The sequence below is a fragment of the Neophocaena asiaeorientalis genome, unplaced genomic scaffold, assembly GCF_003031525.2.
Source record: "Neophocaena asiaeorientalis asiaeorientalis breed wild unplaced genomic scaffold, Neophocaena_asiaeorientalis_V1.1 scaffold262, whole genome shotgun sequence".
NCBI classification, from domain to species: domain Eukaryota; kingdom Metazoa; phylum Chordata; class Mammalia; order Artiodactyla; family Phocoenidae; genus Neophocaena; species Neophocaena asiaeorientalis.
The window spans coordinates 353373-374239 of NW_020174374.1; the positions used below are offsets into that span (position 1 = coordinate 353373).

The 20867-nt window shown below is 35.6% G+C and overlaps 1 protein-coding gene across 2 annotated transcripts in view; it reads left to right on the plus strand.

Moving 5' to 3' along the window:
• The window catches only part of ZFY (zinc finger protein Y-linked), a 56006-nt gene extending 40491 nt beyond the window's left edge, over positions 1-15515 (plus strand). Inside the window, exons 5-9 of one of the 2 annotated variants that reach the window (XM_024756314.1) lie at positions 9151-9300; positions 9517-9657; positions 10029-10184; positions 10670-10810; positions 11709-15515. In XM_024756314.1, the coding sequence (XP_024612082.1) occupies positions 9151-9300; positions 9517-9657; positions 10029-10184; positions 10670-10810; positions 11709-12892 (1772 nt within the window). In that variant the 3' untranslated portion in view covers positions 12893-15515. The remainder of the gene's footprint in view (positions 1-9150; positions 9301-9516; positions 9658-10028; positions 10185-10669; positions 10811-11708) is intronic. The other variant, XM_024756313.1, reaches the window with a different exon arrangement.
• The last annotated feature ends 5352 nt before the right edge of the window (positions 15516-20867 follow it).

A 20867-nucleotide genomic window follows, 5' to 3' on the forward strand; every position in this document is an offset into this window, starting at 1 on the left:
TCTTTTTTTTTTTTTTTTTTTTGGTACGCGGGTCTCTCACTGTTGCGGCCCCTCCCGCTGCGGAGCACAGGCTCCGGATGCGCAGGCCCAGCGGCCATGGCTCACGGGCCCAGCCGCTCCGCGGCACGTGGGATCCTCCCGGACCGGGGCGCGAGCCCGTGTCCCCTGCATCGGCAGGCGGACTTTCAACCACTGCGCCACCAGGGAAGCCCAGGGTGATGTTTTCTTGACTTAAATTTATATAATGTTAAGATAAATCTCATAAGCCTATTTGCAATATTGTTTTAGTGTGGTTCCTATAAGATAAGCTGTAATTAAGGCAAGTGAAATGATACAAAAGTAAAGAGTTATTTATTTCTACATAAAGTTGTAATAGAAAGATAAAGGCTGCAAAGAACAGGACTGAACTATATGAAATCGTGAAGGATGTAATTAGGCTGTTACTTCCCTCATTAGAATTACCACCAAAACTTGAAAGGGTTTCAGTTTGGAAAAAAATCTTCTGTCTTTATAATGCACTCACTTTTGCACTTACTTTTTCCCACACCATGTCTCTTTTCCCTTTGGAGTAATAATTGTATTTTTAAAAATAAATTCACTTTTGCATTTGGAATTATATTAGTATAACACCTTGAAATAAAGTAGTCATGTACAAGAGCGTAAACAACTAATTTATGTAGATTTTAGATTGATTAGAAATTTAATATCATTGTTTTACATTCTGCTCACTACTCCTTATGGAATGCTGGCTTTCTTCATTGAGCTTACTTTTTTTAATCACCCAGGACATAATTAGACATAGTTTTGCTTATAGCACATATCATAGTCATAATAATTGTTAGTAGAATGCCTCGATAGGTGTCTGTCTGATCTTTCTGACTTCAGCTTTTAAATATATTCCTTACGTTAATGGGGTTTCACTTTGTTGGCTAGTTCCATTATCTAGCTGTTGATTTAAATAACTTGGTTATCTTAAATCAGCAGCTCATAGAGATAGGTAGGGTCTTTAGAATCAAGTTTTAGTGTACAGGTGGAGTTCAGACTGTTCCCACTGACTCTGAATATAAGTCTTTTTCCCTTGTGTCTTTGAGCATAGCACAGTAAAATTTACTGCACACATTTTGGGGGCAGAGATAGTAGGCATTTATATGTCTCCAGTGTGATCAGGTATATCATCATCATGGCCCAGCTTTATGATAATGATAATTTTCTACATTCTACAGCCTCCAGTGCAACAGCACTTTTTTTCATCTTCTCTACCCACAGAGATTCTTAACAAGTTTTCTTTCTCCTTAACTGTGTGGCATTCTATCTCGCTTTTCAGTGATGTACTGTTTGAATTTTATACCGCATACATGGATTACTCTTTTAATAAAAGTAAACTAATTGGCAAAAAAAAAAAGCCACTGTGAAAGCAACAATAAGAATAAAAAATAAATAATTTATTATCAGGAATCTTTTGATCAGGCTTTAGAATATTGCAAAAGTGAAATGGCAAAAAAAATAGAATTAAACATGATTATGGAGAAAATTGATAGACACAGGAGACAGAAACTAGGAGATAAAACCCAAATACAGAAAAATTCAGTGAACTTTTTAAATACTTAAAAGACAGTAAACCTTGAAAGCTAGACAGAATTGGCTCATCACATACAAATGATCTTTCCTCAAAAAGAGTAATGGTGGTTTTCTCATTAGTAAACATGGAGGCTAGAAGGCAATGGGATAATATAGTCAATATGTTGAAGGAACAAAGACGGTCACCCAAGAATTCTCACTGTCAATTCTCTTCCATTGATTTATAAGTCTATCCTTATACTAATACTGATCAGTCTTGATTACTGCAGGTTTTTTTGTTCATATGGGAAGGTCAATTTCTCCTTGTTTGGCCATTGATGATTGATACACTGATTTTTCACAAAGGTTTCAAGATAGTTCAATCGGGGGACTCCCCTGGGGATCCATTGGTTAGGACTCTGCACTCTCACTGCCAAGGGCTGGGGTTTGATCCTTGGTTGGGGAACTAAGATCCCACAAGCTGCGTGGCGAGGCCGAAAAAAAAAAAAAAGTTCAATGGGGAGGAAAAATAGTCTCTTCAACAAATGATACTGGGATCTCAGAATTGGAGAAAATATTTGTAAAGTCTGTATGTAAGGGTCTAGGAATCAAGGATATTAACCTTTTACAACTCAGTAATAAAAAGACAGTTACCCTCATTTTAAAAATGGGCAGAGAACTTGAGTAGACATTTCTCCAAAGGAAAAAGTGTAAGTATATAAAGGATGTTCAACATTGTTAGTCATTAGGGGAATACAAATCAAAACCAGAGTGAGATACCACTACAGACATTCAGATTGGTATTTTAAGAAATGGAAAGTAAGAAGTATTGGCACAAATTGGGAGATTTTGCATCTCATAAATTGCTGGTGGGAAAGAAAACGGTGTAGCCACTTCAGAAAAATTTGGCAATTCCTCAGAAAGTTAAACATGAAATTACCATATGACACAGCTATTCTACTGCTAAGCATATACCCAGGAAATTTTAAAACATGTCCACACAATAGTTTTTATACAGATGTTTATAGCAGCATTTTTAATGCTAGTAGCCAAAACATGTAAACAACCCTAATGTTCATTAGTAGGTGAATTGACTTTAAAAATGTATCACCATACATTGGAATTTTATTTGGCCATAAAAATAAGAGAAGCATTGATACAGTCCACATCATGGATGAACTTAGAAAGTTCAAGGAATAAGTATATGGAATGTCTAGAATAGGTATATCTATAAGGACAAAAAGTAAATTAGTGATTGCCTAATCTAATTGTGAGATAGTTGAAGATGGGTTGGTAAAAGAGTACAAAGGTATCTTTTAAGGGCGATAGAAATATTCTGGAATTAGATGGCGATGATAATTGCACGACTGTGAATTTACTAAACACTACTGAATTATGCACTCTACTCACTATAAAAGGGTGACTGTCATGGTATATAAATTTTATCTCAATATTCAAAAAGAATCATTGAAATCATATGAGGCAATACATTGTAAAAAGAAATTAACAGAATGATAAAACCGTCAAGTCGTAATGGTAGTTACGTTAGTGAACTTTTAGAGGATAAACCACAAAATACTCAATACCATATGATAATGCAACAGGGTCTAAAAATTCTGAGGAAACTATAGTTTAAAAATTTTATACCCAGCCAACTTGTTCTTCAAAATAAAATGACAGATAAGTCATTCTCAGGTACCCAAGATTTCACAGACATTAGGACTCATGAGTGGTGGGGGTTTGCTATTCAGTAATTAATATAACAATTAAATGAAATACATCAGTAGAAATATCTCAGGAATGGAGGGAAAAACTGGTGTTAATTTAAAACTAGAGTTTGGCGTTAGCAGATGCAAACCGTTATATACAGAATGGATAAACAAGGTCCTACTGTGTATGTAGAATAGGGAACTATATTCAATATCCTATAATAAACCATAAAAGAAAAGAATATAAAAATTATGTGTGTAACTGAATCACTTTGCTGAACAGCAGAAATTGACACAATGTTGTAAATCAACTGTACTTCAGTAAAGTAAAAAATAAAAGACTAAACAAATGTATATTTTAAGATCATGCAACAAAGTAATTATGTACAAAGTATTAACTATAAAGTATTTCGGATGGCATGATGTATATGTGTGTTAATTTCTATCTCTCATCACAGATGACAGTAGATAACTGTCCTTAAAATATGATAACCATCTAATAACTATAATACTTTTCCAAGAGGGGTGTTTTAAAATCTACATTTATTGGGCTAATAGACATTTACTTGAAAACCATCACTTACACATTTAGCAAATGGATGTTGAATAGTTACTATGTGCCAGGCAATGTTGTAGGCTCTTGGGATCAGTGAATAAAATCAATGGAGGTTCCTTCCCCTCACAGGGAATGCCTTCTAGCAGAAGTGTACAGGCATAAAATTAGTAAGTGAATTATGTGTGTATTAGAAAGAACTTTGAAAAAGTTAAAATAGCCCAATAAAGAAGATACTAAGTTGTTATGCTCAGGAGCCTTAGAGAAGATGACATTTTATGAAAGACTTCATTTGAGTTTTCTGGTAGACATCAAAAAGGAAATGGATGTGCTAAACTGAGTTCAGGAGATAGTTCTGGGTTAATGATATAGATTGATATAGATTGAGAATTCTTAGTGTATAGATGAAATTTAAACCGTAAGGGTGAGATCACCAAAAGAGGGATTGGTTATGTATAAAGGAAAGAAGGCCAAGAATGAAAAGGCGTGAGGTTTTTAAGAGGCAGGGGAAAAGGAGCAGCTATGACAGAAGAATCAAGAGTGTAGGTCAAAGAAGTCAAGAAGGAAAGTCACAGAGGAGAGTGAACATCTGTGTCAGATGCTGGTGCAAGTCAAATGAGTGCTGAGAATTGGTCATGAGTGACTTTAGTGAACAGTTTTGGTGAAGTTTGGCAGAAGCCTAAGTGAAGTGAGTTCAGAGAATGTGGAATGAGAATTGGAGAAATGAAACTTGCAGAAGTGGGATCAAGATAAGGTGGTTTTTATCATTGTTGCTCTTTTACAGAGAGAAAGCTTAGTTGTTTGCTGAAGGGAATGTTCCTGTAGAAAATGATGGATAAATTGATGTAAAAGATAATTGTTGAACAGTACAGAGAAAGTATAAATTAGTGCTCAATCAGAGGGATTGCTTTTAAATAGGAGGAGTACAAATAGTTTATGGTAACATACAGTAAAAATAGAATTTATGGATTTAGTTCTTGTCAAGTGGGTAGAGCCAAATTTAGTGGATTTTTTTTAATGTTTCACTTGTTCTTAGGGAAATAGGAAGTAAAATCAATTGGTAGGTAGTGTTGGAGTTTTGAGGAAAAAATGTGAAATATAATCCATTCACAGTTTATGGTCATGTATTTTAAAATGAAACCATAAGAATTATGTGATTTTTAAAAAAAATCCAGATGTAGCTGCATAGGTAATAGGTGCAAAGACAAAAATTACATTCAGCAGGGGTGTGATTCTGCAAATCAAATGGTCAGATGAAGTGAGAGAGGGCCATAGGAATTGGGAAAATATTCAAGGGATTAGAATGGTGAACCGTGAAATTAAATTGGCTTTATTGTTGAATTTGTTGTTTAAAAATAACGTTATAGGGCTTCCCTGGTGGCGCAGTGGTTGAGAGTCCGCCTGCCGATGCAGGGGACGTGGGTTTGTGCCCCGGTCGGGGAAGATCCTACATGCCGTGGAGCGGCTAGGCCCGTGAGCCATGGCCACTGAGCCTGTGCGTCCGGAGCCTGTGCTCCGCAATGGGAGAGGCCACAACAGTGAGAGGCCCGCGTACCGCAAAAAAATAAAGTTATAATTTTCATTTAAAACATTTGTGTTCATTCTTCTATTCTTTTACATGTATACATGCATAGAGAAATATCTGAATAGTATTTTTGTAACTATTGATAGTTTTGGGTGATGGGGTTAGAGCCTAGAATTTTGACCACTAAGTCCCCAGGGAGCTCCCTTTATTGCATATTTTTAAAAACGTAGAAGCAACTAGAAGGATCTTTTACAGCTGCAGGTGAATATGTGACATTTTGCAATTCCAAAATTATTAGATTTTACAGTCCTCAAGAGTTTTATGGTTACCTACAAATTAACATTTATAAAAACATCTAGTGTGAATTTGTAAACACAGGACATTAGGTTTTTCAGTACCTGTTTAAAATGACTTTTTATAAACTTGCCAAAAGAGGGCAACTTCATCTACAAAGTTCTTAGAGGTTAGTTCTCCAAAGAATTATAAATTTATTTTGGATTGTCCTGCCTGGTTTGCTGAGATCTCCAGCCCCTATCTCAGTTTGACATTCCAAAGTCACATTTAAGAACATAATTTTAATTGTCAGTCAGCTGGATATGTCATTAAAAAAACCGCTAGGGCTTCCCTGGTGGCGCAGTGGTTGAGAGTCTGCCTGCTGATGCAGGGGACACGGGTTCGTGCCCCGATCCGGGAAGATCCCACATGCCGTGGAGCAGCTGGGCCCGTGAGCCATGGCCGTTGAGCCTGTGCGTCCGGAGCCTGTGCTCCGCAACGGGTGATGCCACAACGGTGAGAGGCCCTCGTATCGCAAAACAAACAAACAAACAAAAAAACCGCTATTACACGTCAGACCAGAATTAAGGATATAATGCCTATTTTTTCCTCACGAACTGTATTTATTAAATATTGTCAAGATATTTTAGTTAAATTCAGGGTTTAGGGAAGGGGAGTGTGTGTGTTATTTATTTATAATTGTGAAGAGTTTAATAAGCTGGGATTTTTTAACCTTGATATCATTAGGTTCATCCTGTACCAGCTCATTCTCCCTCACTTCTCAAGTTCTTAACCCAGTCTACCATTCTCTTACTTTTAAACCAGAGTCCTTTGCCTCCTCTTGTGTATATCTGGTTGAAACCACCAGTCAGGACTTTTTTCCTTGTTTTCTGCATTTCTAGCTCCTGTCCAACCCTCTCCCCCAAAACAGGCTAGCTACATTGCTATTGCTGTTTGCTTCTGGGTATCAAAAATGATAGTGTTTACCCTCCTGTATAAGGAAACTGCCTTCATTTTTGCTCCTAGTTTCGTCTTCTCCCTTTCCTTCTGAGATCTTGATCCAGCAGATTCACCATGCCCTCTTAATTCCAGCCTCTCACTTTCTTTATTACCTACAGACTTTGAGCAGGCTTAAGTATTTTTATCAAACAGTAATCTCCTTGATCCTACAACCCATTCTGATTACTGCTTCTTTATTCTCCTTTTTTAAACTAAACTTAAAGAAATTTATATCCTATATAGAATTCTCCACCCACTTTTGTCTGACCCCATATAGCATTCACTAAAACACTTTTCATCGAGAATATCAGCGACCTCTGGGTTACTATAAACCAGTGTAGATGTTCCTCCTTGACTTCGTATGTGTGTTGTCTTATTCTATGTGCCATAGTAGGGTTTGCACGTTGGTAAAAATATTTCAGGATGCTGTTTGAAAGCAGTTTATGGTAAGTAATTTATTGGGGATGGGGATGGTCTTGATTTGTAATAAGTAAGAAACTAAAGTGTTGTATTTTCACTTGGGAGATACTTAATTTATCTGAATATTCTACGTAAGAATATTCTATAATTCTATGTAAGAATTTGATTAGACAAATGAATTTTTTAGATCTTTTAAAGAACATGATGGGGAATTTGGAGAAGTTATTTTAAAGATATCAAAAGCTGAATTCTGTCTGTCTAAGCCAGTGTTAGGAATTTAAGACATAAAATTACATAGTGGTCAAAACTATCACCATGGCCTTATTTGAGTTGTGCTTGAGTCATGAACTTACTCATCTGATCGCTACTCATGGAAACCACCTTTTGTTAATTATACCGTTCATGGAGTTTTCAAAAAAATCACCTTAAATCTCATAGAATACATTCTTAAAATACCTAAAAGTTGATGATGTGAGTCACATGGATTAGGTTTTGTATTCTGGCTTAGGTCATTACCTGTGTGATCTCAGATAAATCATTCAACTTTCATTAACATAGGTTTCCTGTCCTTTAAAATTTTGGCAGTACTTTAAAACCTCCCTCCTTAAGTATTTAGTTACTAGGTAGGTAATCTCTTAAATGGTAGCTATATCACATTTTTACTTTTTTTTTTTTTTTTTTTTTTTTCGGTAAAACTGCGCCACCAGGGAAGCCCCTATATCACATTTTAAAATAATCAAATCATCTGTTCATCATCTGTTTTCCTACTAGAATACAAACTTCTTGAGTCCATGACTTTTTCGTATTTTATTTGTATCTCTGGTATCTAGCCCAAAGTCGCACTTATAGTTGTGATTCATTGTTGAATTGAATAAAATATAATCGTTCAACGAAAAGGATAATGAAATATGTCTAGCAGAGGAGCACCAGAAACGAAAAGGAAATGAAAAGGCTTGATGGCAGTATTGAAGACAAGCTAAATTGACCTTCTTCCCTGGGCTTTGGTTCTGCTTCTCTCTGCTTGGTCTTCAGCTCTGCCAAATAGACCACTTGTGTCTAGAGCAGAGAGAACATTCCTTCAGTCTTTCTCTAATGCACACAGCATCAGTGATGAGTTGAATAGTACTGACTAAGTTTTTTTCAGTCTTTGCCAAACTTTCTTTTGTGCCAGAGATAGCAGTGCATGAAAGGGTATATTATTTGGGAATTATATTTTTGGTATTATTACAATTCAGAATATGTTTCTTAGAGACATTGTTTTTTCTTACTTTTGTTAATTTTCCAAATCCTAAACATAATACTGTACAAATTTTTTTTCTTCTGTTATGAAGTTTAAAATATGAAATGTTTGTTCTGTATTCCCTGAATCGCTACTATTGGGAACCATGTGAGCCTCTATTGTTAAATAAGGATTTTGGGGGTTTTTTTTCCCAAAAATGTAAAACACCCTACCTTCATTAAGGTCTATAAGAGTATGTTTAAGTATAGATTTGCTGCATTTGCAAGCGATGACCCAGAATGATTACTTTTATGAACTCAAGTATGTGTGTGTTGTGTGTGTTATGTCCGTATATATACTGTGTCTGTAAGTATGTGGTTTTACATGAAACAGTTTGATGTTTACATTGACCATTGTAATACACATTTTTGAAAATCATACTTTGTTTTTTTTTTTTTAATTCAATTCTAATAGAAACATAAGATCAAACAGTATTCAGGGGTAGTGAAAGTGAGATAACACCGATAAAACATTTATATTAAATTTAGTGCTTGCTGATTTTACTACTAGGACATTTCCCACAAGATTTTCGAAAATATAATACTGCTTTTACCTTATGTATATAACTATATCCAAAGGTAGGGTATATCATTTCATTACTTTTGTTAGTTTCCTAGGTTACCAGAAGTTTAAGTAAAATAATTTTTACCTTTATATCTCATCTGCTTTTAGAAAATTTTCAAAATGTATTCATTGAATCTTCTGCTTTCTAGGTGGAATCATCCAGTTTTACATGAGTCAGGTTAGAGATTATGTTTGTAAAAAAGGAGTTTTGAAAATGGTAATATTTTATTTAAGTATCTATTACCATGTAATGTGTTTCCTGCCTTTTTAGTGGATGATGCTGGCAAAATAGAACACGATGGTTCCTCTGGGATGACCATGGATGCAGAGTCGGAAATCGATCCTTGTAAAGTGGATGGCACTTGCCCTGAAGTCATCAAGGTGTACATTTTTAAAGCTGACCCTGGGGAGGATGACTTAGGTAAGAGGAAACCTTCAGCATATTATACATCCTGATCAAACACTTCAGCCTAATTACTTTTTGGTGGTTTAGACTGAGAATGTTGTAATCTTTTCTGAAGATAACTTTTAGGAGGGTTCCAATATAGCAGTAGAAAAGTATGTAAAATGTAGTAAGTGAAACAGGTGGAAATGAAGTCTTCACATAAATTCTTGGAGCCTTCATCTTCTCTGATAGGTGGCACTGTAGACATTGTGGAGAGTGAGCCTGAGAATGATCGTGGAGTTGAACTACTTGATCAGAATAGCAGTATTCGTGTGCCAAGGGAAAAGATGGTTTACATGACTGTTAACGACTCTCAGCAAGATGAAGATTTAAGTAAGTAGGTGGCCTTTTTGTGGGAGGAATTTTATGTTTCTATAGACTTTAAATTTTTTAAAGCACCAGTATTTGAAGGAAATAAGCAGCACTAAGAAGACATTATTGTACTGCCTTATTCCAAAGAAGAATATCAGTGACTCTTGATGTATGCTCAGGATGTCATTTTGTAAGCAAATTATGGTGAAAGCCAAGAAAGTGATGATTCATTGAATAAATGTTTATAGTGTATTTACTATGGGAAAGTAATATTCTAGGTATATAACATTTGAACCTCCTTTCTGTTTAATAACAAAATTGAAATAAAAATATCTTCCTTGTCTGATCTGTAAACTTGGTCACAAAAGTGCTTCTGTTGATTTTCTACTCAGATGTTGCAGAAATTGCAGATGAAGTTTATATGGAAGTGATTGTAGGAGAGGAGGATGCTGCTGTTGCAGCAGCAGCCGCTGCTGCAGTGCATGAACAGCAAATGGATAACAGTGAAATCAAAACATTCATGCCAATAGCATGGGCAGCAGCTTATGGTATGTCATGTTACAGCTTGAAGGATTGCATGGTTCTTGACCATGAGTTTATTATTGAAAAACATGTTTCTAGGGTCTTAAGTTTCAGCAATATGCCGTACCAGTGTAGTGATTTAAGTAAAAACAGGAAGATGATATAGTCTACCTTTTGCCTTTGCCTTTACCTTTAACAGGAATTTTTTTCGTGCCTATATTTAAGAAGTATGTAGACTTTCAAACTCAAATTTTTTAATCTTCAGTATATGTGGCTCATGACCTTTGAGTGAGAATGAGAGAATTCATGGGGGAAAATGATGCTATATTTGGAAGCTAGGCATTTCCTACAGTCTTGTATATAAGTAAGTCCAGTAAAGCCTAGTACCTAGATAGGGAATTTCTGTCATTCATGAGTATCATGGCTTTTCATTATTGTAGTTTATAAAGAATCCTTAATTCTTTATAATTTATAATACTGTATAATTTTGTTTTTTAATGCATATTGTTAGGTAATAATTCTGATGGAATTGAAAACCGGAATGGTACTGCAAGTGCCCTCTTGCACATAGATGAGTCTGCTGGACTTGGCAGACTGGCTAAACAAAAACCAAAGAAAAGGAGAAGACCTGATTCCAGGCAGTACCAAACAGGTGAGGGCACACGAGTTCCACAGTGCAGCGTGCTCTGCAAGCTCTCAGTTGAAACTAGTATGTATCCCCAGAGGTGTTATGATGGCATTTTAGCTGCTAGAATACAGTAGCTTTTGTGTATTGAATTTGAAAATATAATTTTAAGAATTCACTGATATTCATGAATGATTTCCTTGGATAAAAAATAGATTTTGGATCAGAACCTATTTCAGGAAAAATAAAAATATCAGGTTATTTTAGTGGAAATGCAAAAAAAGATTACTAAAATACTATGTCAGTTAACTTTAAATGAAAAAACTGAAAAAAATCTAGGGACTTCCCTGGCAGTCCAGTGGTTAAGACTGCTCACTCTCAGTGCAGGGCACAAGGATTCGACCCCTGGTCGGGGAACTAAGATCTCACATGCTGCATGGCTTGGCCAAAAAAAAGGGATCTGTTTCTGTCAGCATGAGGCATCATTCAGAGAGGAGCAGGACAGATACTTCAGTTGTTCATTCATATATTCCTTTTTTGTATATCTTGTATAATGATTTGCATATTAGATTTTTTTATAGGTCTGGTTGAACTTTAAGTTAATGTCAATTTGGCTTGACATAATAAAAGCTGAAATGTTGAACTTTATGAATGATTTTCTCTAGATATCTAAATTTATATGGCTTTAAATTGCTACTTTATATATTTTAAACTAGGAATAAGATTGGTACAGTCATAATGAGGTTTCCGGACCAGGTTCTCTTTATTACTAGGTTGCTATATCTTTTGTTGAAAAACAATAAAAGGTATGTTAAAGTAATATAGGTACTTATAAACAGTGTTCAGAACACACACTTTTAATGCTTGAAGAAACCAAAACAGAACTTGGATTGATCACTCATGCTCCTTTCTTTTCCTTTCTTAGCAATAATTATTGGCCCTGATGGACATCCCTTGACTGTCTATCCTTGTATGATTTGTGGGAAAAAGTTTAAGTCGAGAGGTTTTTTGAAAAGGCACATGAAAAACCACCCTGAACACCTCACCAAGAAGAAGTACCACTGTACTGCCTGTGATTACACTACCAATAAGAAGATAAGTTTTCACAACCACCTGGAGAGCCACAAGCTGACCAGCAAGGCAGAGAAGGCCATTGAATGCGATGAGTGTGGGAAGCATTTCTCTCACGCTGGGGCTTTGTTTACTCACAAAATGGTGCATAAGGAAAAAGGAGCTAACAAAATGCACAAGTGTAAATTCTGTGAATACGAGACAGCTGAACAAGGGTTGTTGAATCGCCACCTTTTGGCAGTACACAGCAAGAACTTTCCTCATATATGTGTGGAGTGTGGTAAAGGTTTTCGTCACCCGTCAGAGCTCAAAAAGCACATGCGAATCCATACTGGGGAGAAGCCATACCAATGCCAGTACTGTGAATATAGGTCTGCAGACTCTTCTAATTTGAAAACTCATGTAAAAACTAAGCATAGTAAAGAGATGCCATTCAAGTGTGACAGTTGTCTTCTGACTTTCTCAGATACCAAAGAGGTGCAGCAACATGCTCTTATCCACCAAGAAAGCAAAACACACCAGTGTTTGCATTGCGACCACAAGAGTTCGAACTCAAGCGATTTGAAACGACACATAATTTCAGTTCACACAAAGGACTACCCCCATAAGTGTGATATGTGTGATAAAGGCTTTCACAGGCCTTCAGAACTGAAGAAACATGTGGCTGCCCACAAGGGTAAAAAAATGCACCAGTGTAGACATTGTGACTTTAAGATTGCAGATCCATTTGTTCTGAGTCGCCATATTCTCTCAGTTCACACAAAAGATCTTCCATTTAGGTGTAAGAGATGTAGAAAGGGATTTAGGCAACAGAATGAGCTTAAAAAGCATATGAAGACACACAGTGGCAGGAAAGTGTACCAGTGTGAGTACTGTGAGTATAGCACTACAGATGCCTCAGGCTTTAAACGGCACGTTATCTCCATTCATACGAAAGACTATCCTCACCGTTGTGAGTACTGCAAGAAAGGGTTCCGAAGACCTTCAGAAAAGAACCAGCACATAATGCGACATCATAAAGAAGTTGGCCTACCCTAACAATACTTTTACAGACTTTTGTAGAGATGTTGGCTTTTAAAAGCCAATTTTAAACCCGATCAGTTTTGTTCACATACAGTACTGTACATTGATTTATACTGTGTACAGATAGGATTATTCCTTCTCGTTACTTTTACATTTTATTCAGTAGAGTGTTCTGAATCCTATTTAGTTTGTTTAATGAGGAAAAGTAGCAACAAACAAGTTGCTTTCAATAAAATAATCCCTGATTCTGTATTGAATTTTTCCATCTTAGAAGTTTTACTATTTAAGTATTTACTTTATTCACCTTGATGGTACTCTTCTAAGACCACTTAAAAGATAAAAACATGATTTAGTAACTCTAAAAGTAATCATTTTGACTCATTTTCCCCCCACAAATTCTTTGCATTAAATAGAAACATCCGGAATATCAATGGGAGATTTTACTGTCAGTTCTAATTATAACATGAGTCATTTACTTGTCTAGCTTAACATTTTCAAATCACATGACCGTGAAACTTTGCATTTGAGCCTCAACATTGAATATAGCATATTGGCTAAGTTTGTGCTTAGTTTTCATTCTGTTTAACAGGCAAAATATGCTTCTTTTTACTTTCTTTGTAGTGTTTACGTTTTTTGCCAGCACAGCACACTTTTAGAAGTGTTATTGAAAGGTTTTGCTTTTTCCTGTTTTTCATTCGTCTGTCTATACTCCTTTGTTTTAGAATAGTTATGTTCTGCAAATGAGACTTATTGTGAACTAAGTTTTGGAATTTTTTAGAGAGAAATGTGGCTCATATGATTTTGCAAGGTACCCTAAATTTTATATGTGCCTGTATGTTGCTTATTTTACATACTTAAACACACAATCCCAAATACTAAGTCTACGATGAAAAGTATTAAATGTACAATGAACTGAAAGATCCACAGATGTATGATGGAGCATTTTTGCCAACTTTTTATTCAGAAGGATCAAAATTTAGCTGAAGAATTAAAAAAATAAGGACACTAATATTTTTATAAAGTGAAGTATTATCTTGTAAAAATCTTTGGTAATTGGAAAAGAGAAGTTAATGGTATTTCTAGATAGAATGCTTTCATACAGGTTTATCTTCATACCTTAAAAATTTCTGAAAACCTAATGAGTACCAATAGATATTAATCTCTCTGTTCAGATCGAGAAGCCTATAAAGAAACTGTCTTCTCACAAAATAAGGCGGAGAGTAAGGAAGCGGTGGCTGTATATACTAGAGAATGGGTGCAAATTAAACTTGACAAGCTCAGCCTGAGTTTTTATTTCTTAGGCAGTTAGCAAACTTGAAAAATATTTAATACTCAAGTTGCCTTTTATTAGAAGACAGGAGTTGTATTTAAAGTACATAATAAAATGTAAGGCTTTATTTGAAATATAAATTCTTTCACAGTTTTGTTTTTTATTTGAGAGTTGAAATATTTTAAGCAGTTAGTCATAAACATAGATATAAAATGAATTCAGTTAATTAGAATTTGGTTGTGTTAATACAAATTTTGGAGAAAAGGAAACACGTTTTAGGTTGCTCAAATTAGCTATTGGCACATATGTACTGGCACATTGTGGGAGATTAGAAATTTTTCTTCCCTTGTGGTAGGTACCTTACAACTTCATTATGGTGCTTTCTTCTACTCCTGTAGAGGTTTTACCTTTCTCTGTGCCATTAATATTCATATTCAGAAGTTATATTAATACACTCAGAAATCTAAGCATTTGGGGTTTTTCACAGCCACTCAAGGCTGGATTAATTTAGTCTTGTTCTAAATCAAGTGATTTAGGTATGTAGGAATTTAAACCTAATGCCAGCCACAGCCACAAGATGGATTTTGGAACCTCTGCCGTCTTGGCCCTCATGTATGTCCCCATCTGTTTTATTGTCCATCTGTTGTCCTGTTCTGGAAAACTCTTATTTTTGTATGTATCTTTTAAATCTCCCTGAAATTTATTATTCCCTGAAGTAACATAAAAGGAAACGTTTAATGAAAGTTTACATTTAAGAATTTTAAAACATTCTGTAAAATTAATATAGATAAATAATTTTATTTTAAAAATACACTGCAAGATAAAGAACAACACTTTACATCATATTTCTCACATTCTGGAGTCATAAACAGTTGTTTTGTTTTTAAGCGCAATATTGAGACCTTTAAAAGGTATTAAGGATTTGGTCAAGTTAATATAAAACATTTGCCTTTATAAAGAAAAAATGAAATTGTACTTACTGTTATGTACTGATATTAATTGAGGTTGTTTTAATTCTTAAAACAATTTGATTAGCAAAGCTAAAAAAGTATATGTTTCAGTTTAGTGTTTTAAAGAGGTACCAAGTTTTAGAAGAACATAAGTTATTGTTTTGTTGAAATAACCTGTCAGATATTGTATGTTCCCTCCTTTGTACACATTGTAAAATACTTAAAGTAAAATACTTAATAAGAAATTCATATAGAAGAATGTGACATTATTGTAAATGTGTACTTGAGAGTAACATGCAAAAATAAAAATCAGACTATTTTCCTGATAATCAGTGTTTAGTCTATTTGATACTTTTCTGAGAAAAAAAAGTGCAGCTTTCTTAAATCTACTAAACATAATACAGTGGACTATTTTTGTTTCCCCATTTCTTAATTCATTCTGTATAGAAGTGGAATGAATGCAAAATGTTTAATTGTGCTTCATTTTTTGACTTGGTTGGAAATGTTCATCCTGTGAGTTTGCACGTAATATTTTAGAGTAGTTAAGAGCTAATTGGGGGCTTCCCTAGTGGCGCAGTGGTTGAGAGTCCACCTGCCGATGCAGGGACAGGGGTTCGTGCCCCGGTCCGGGAAGATCCCACATGCCACAGAGTGGCTGGGCCCGTGAGCCATGGCTACTGAGCCTGCGCGTCCAGATCCTGTGCTCCGCAACGGGGGAGGGCCACAACAGTGAGAGGCCTGCGTACCACAAAAAAAAAAAAAAAAAGCTAGTTGGTAAGTCCTTTTGATTAGCATATCCTTGAAATACACTTTTTTCTTTTATCTTTACAAAACATTTGTCGTTTTCCATCTGCAACTACTTCTGAGATAAATGTCCCATGTATAAAGTGGTGGTTTTAGACCATGTAAAGTTCATTTCAGTATAAGACCACAGCAATCAATGATGGTTATTACTGTTTGCATAGCAAAAGACTCTGTCCTTGAGTTACCCTTTTGTGCCCAGTTTGGAGGTCTGTTACAGACACTAACATACTGTAGAACAAGTTATTGTCATAGTAAAAATTAGATAAAAGTTATCAGGAGTTGTCTCAACCATTCAGAATACTGTAGCAAAATAACATAGACGGTAGCTCATGAACTACAGACATGTATTTCTCACAGTTCCAGAGGCTGGGAAGTCCAAGGTCAAGGCACTAACTTATTCAGTGGGTGGTAAGTGCCACTTTTCTAGTTCATAGACTGCCAGCTTCTGGTTGTGTCTTCACACGGTGGAAGGAGTAAGGGAGGGAATAGTGAGGCACTGTTCCGACTTGTGAGGGCTCTACCCCCATGACCTAATCACCTCCTAAAGGCTCCACCTCGTAATACCATGACATTGGGATTCGATGGCACATAAAAACATAATTTTAGGGAGTCAAAAGCATTTAGTCAATAGGAGTTAAAAAGATTGGGACATCCAGATTTTTATTGAGAAAACTGATGTAACATAAAAGTCACTGTCTAAAAGGGTAAAATCGGTGGCCTTTACTACATTGACAGTGTTGTGTTACAATCACCTTTATTTAGTTCCATAAATCTTAGATTTTTAAAGATAAAGATTCTGCAGTTCTTCAACTGTATAGGAATGTGTGTTTGCCTAATAGTTCAAACAGTGAATAATAAAAGTTTGAGTTAAATATAAAGAGAATATGGTGAATGTCACTCTGACAAGTCATAAGTCAGACAAGACCACTGCAACTCAACGGAATAACTTATTTATAATAGAGTGCCTTATAAATAACACCTAACCAAGTCTGTGATCCCCACTACTCAGATCATTTATACCCCTGTTCTCTGGAATCTTCCGTTTCACTGATTTCCTTTATTTCGCACAAATGGTTGTTTTATATAAGGAAGAGCATGACCAGTCAGTATCTTAAGGATGTGCTATTACAGAATAGTGGGTTTTGAACTTTGGGCCAAGGATGTCTAGTATCAGCATTACTAGGAAACATGTTTGAAATACAGATTTTTGGGTGCGCTATATATGCACTACATCAAAAACTGCATAGGACCCAGCAACCTATTTTGTTCTTGTAAAAATACACGTAACAAAATTTAACATCTTTAAGTATACACTTCAGTAGTGCTTAAGATTTACTCATATTTTGTTGAGGATTTTTTCATCAATATTCATCAGGAATATTGGTCTGTAGTTTTCTTATAATGCCTTTTTCTGGATTTGGTATCAGATAATGTCATTTCGTAGAATGAGTTTGGAAGTATTCTGTATTTGGGGAATATTTTTACTATTATTGGTGTTAATTCTTACAGGTGTACAATATAAGCGATTCACAATTTTTAAACGTTATACTCCATTTATAGTTAATAAAATATTGGCGGTATTCCTTGTGTTATACAATATATCCTTGTAGCTTATTTTATACATAACAGTTTATACCTTCTAAACCCCTACCCCTATCATGCCCTTCCCCCCTTCCCTCCCCCCACTGGTAACCACTAGTTGTTTTCTCTGTATCTGTGAGAGTGCTTTGTTGTTATATTCACTTGTTTATTGTATTTATTTTATTTCTTCTTAAGTTCTGGTAATTTATGCATTTCCAGGAATTTCTCCATTTCATCTAGGTTGTCTAAATTGCTGGTGTTGAATTTTTGATAATATTAATGTATTTTAACTTCTTTTTTTTCTGTAAGCATCAGTAGTAATGTCCCTACCTTCATTACTGATTTAGGTAACTTAATGTTTTTTTCTAGCTTTCTTAGTCTACCTAATGTTTCATCAATTTTTTTCAAAGCATGGCTTTTGGTTTTGTTAATTGTTATTTTTCTGTTTCATTCATTTCTGCACTAACCTTCATTGTTTTTTTCCTTCTTGCATTGTGTTTAGTTTTGCTATACTAAAACACAGTACTTTAAGGTTTAAACAGTTTATTTATGAAAGATTCTTATTTTTAATGTAGGTGTTTATAGATTTCCCTCTGGGAACTGTTTTCTCTGCATCTATTAAGTTTTGGTTTATTGTATTCATTTTCATTTGACTTAAGGTTTTTTCCCTAATTTCATTAGTGATTTTTTTTTTCTTTGACCCATTGCTTGTTTAATGCTATGTTATTTAATTTCCATGTTTTTGTAAATTTTCCAGTTTTTCTTGTGTTACTGATTCCTGGCTTCATTCCATTGTGGTTGAAAAGATACTTTATATGAATTCAACTTTTAAAAAAATTACTTAGACTTGTTTTATGGCCTAATGTTTAGTCTACACTGGAGGATTTTTCATGTGCAGTTGAGGGAAAGGTGTAGTTAGCTCTTGGAATCAGTATTCTGTTTATAGAGTGTTCAGTTCCTCCATTCCTTGTTTCATCTTCTTTTCTGGTGTTTTTATCCATTTTTGAATGTGAGCCTGAAGTCTTTATTGGAGAGCTGTTTCTCATTCATTTCTGTCTATATGTATTTCATATAAATTGGTTTCCTTTTTTTTTATTTGGTGTGTATCTGATTGTCATATCTTCATTCTGATTATCGATTAACCCTTTTGTCAATATATAATGTCCTTTGTATCTTGTAGCAGTTTTTGAGTTGTTAAAAACAAGACAATAGGTCTAAAATGCAGTGGCTTATGCTAAGCCCCAAATGGAGGTTTAATTACAGCTTCTGCTCTCCCAGAAGTGGAGTCTTAAACCAGTCAATTAGGAATCACCTGATCAGCACTGGTTAGATAATCTGCTAGATATACCCTCTGCCGGCTCCTAAAGGAAAGTAACTTTGCAATAACCAACCCATTTTGTTTTTGCAGAGCGTAACTTCTTTGTTCCTTCTGCCCATGAAAGCCTTTCATTTTGTACAGCTACTTTGAGCTCATTTCTGTCTGATGGATGATATGTTGCCTGATTCACATATCATTGACTGAATCCAGTAAGGTCTTGAAAATTTACTCAGTGGAATTTTATTTTGCCTGATACTAGTATAGCTACTGTAGCACCCTTTAGGTCACTGTTTGCATGAACTATCTTTTTTCACCCTTTCATTCTTGTATTTTTGGATGTGAAGATAATCTGTAGATATCATATAGTTGAATGATTAAAATATTTTAATATATATAAATATATAATATATGAAGTATATAAAATTTTTTTAATTTAATGGTCCAACTATATGCAGTTAGTGCAGTTCAGAAGTAAGATTGCTATTTCCCAATTGTCAGCCACAATTCCCTCATCAGTGAAACAAGGACAATCAAAGTACCTATCTCATAGAGTTGTTCAGATGAAATAAATATATTGTAGGAGAATGCCTGGCAAAGTAAGAACTCAGTGAATGGTCTCAATTGTGCAAAGATGAACAGTTCATTTGGCTGTGATGGACAAGAGAAGCAATAGTTGCTGATAGTTAGACCTTAGTCCCTCCCTTCTTCCTTCCAGGAATAATAATCTCATATTTCTTTTAAGTTTTCAAAGTATTCTGTTACACCTTCTTTTTCTGTCTGTGTAATCCTCATGAAAATCTTGTTAAGGTGGCTGGGACTGTTATTGTCTCCATTTTGCAGATGAGAAACTGTGACCTTAGTGGTTTAAAACAGCTGCTCTTAACATTTAGATGTATTTTTGGTTTTGTTTTTGTTTTTGCGGTACGCGGGCCTCTCACTGTCGCGGCCTCTCCCGCTGCAGAGCATAGGCTCCGGATGCGCAGGCTCAGCGGCCATGGCTCACGGTCCCAGCCGCTCCGCAGCACGTGGGATCCTTCCGGACCGGGGCACGAACCCGTCCCCCCTGCATCGGTAGGCGGACTCAACCACTGCGCCACCAGGGAAGCCCTGCTCTTAACATTTATTCATCTGGGACACATGGTGCTTTCAGATGGACAAATTTATGTGTAATTCCTTCCATATCTGTACCCTTTTCCCTCCTACTGGAAAACATTTAATGCTATGCAGGCATTAAGAAGGTTAAATAGATAGAGCTATGCATAAGAGATGTGAAAGGATTTCTCTATTGTTGGTGAAAAGAAGGTTGTAAAATAACTTTATAGTAATATTCCATGTATGTTTATTCAGGTATAAAGTTGTTGGAGAGGCCACACAGGAAACTGTTAACAGTACTTAACTATGGGATTGAGGGATAGGAATCTTTAAAATGTACCCAGGATTTAATTTTTAGGTATGACTAAATGATGACACAAAAAGTCAATGCCATTGAAAGGAGAGTTCATTATTTACAGTTCCCAAGAGGAGCAGCATGATATTGGTGATTTAATAAGAAATATATATATTTGGTCTTTATCCTTTTTCTGGCACAGAACTCCTAAAACCCTGGAATTTACTAAGTGATAAGGGGGATAAAAATGTCTTGATATTCATAACAAACTCATTTCAACCACACGTGAGTTTCTGTTAGGTGACCTTTGTACAGGACCAAAAGTTTGGGCTGACTGCCAGGAGGAGAAGGGGTGGGGAGAATGGTGTGCCCAGAGAGCATGGAAGTTGAGCATGGAGAGGTGTGCTTGCTGTATGCCTCTCTTCTGTCTGGCTATTCCTGAATTCCTTTCATAATAAATGTAATCTAGTAATTTAAATGTTTCAGTGGGCCACTCTAGCAAATTAATTTAACCCAGGAGGAAATCATAGAAACCTCCTATCTTCAGGCCAGCCAGTTGGTGTGAAGAACAGGTCTTGTGACTGGTGTCTGTTGGGGTGGGGGAGGGGTGATGAGAGAGTCTTACAAGACTGAACCCTTGACCTGTGGGATGTGATGCTATCTCCAGGTAGATAGTATTA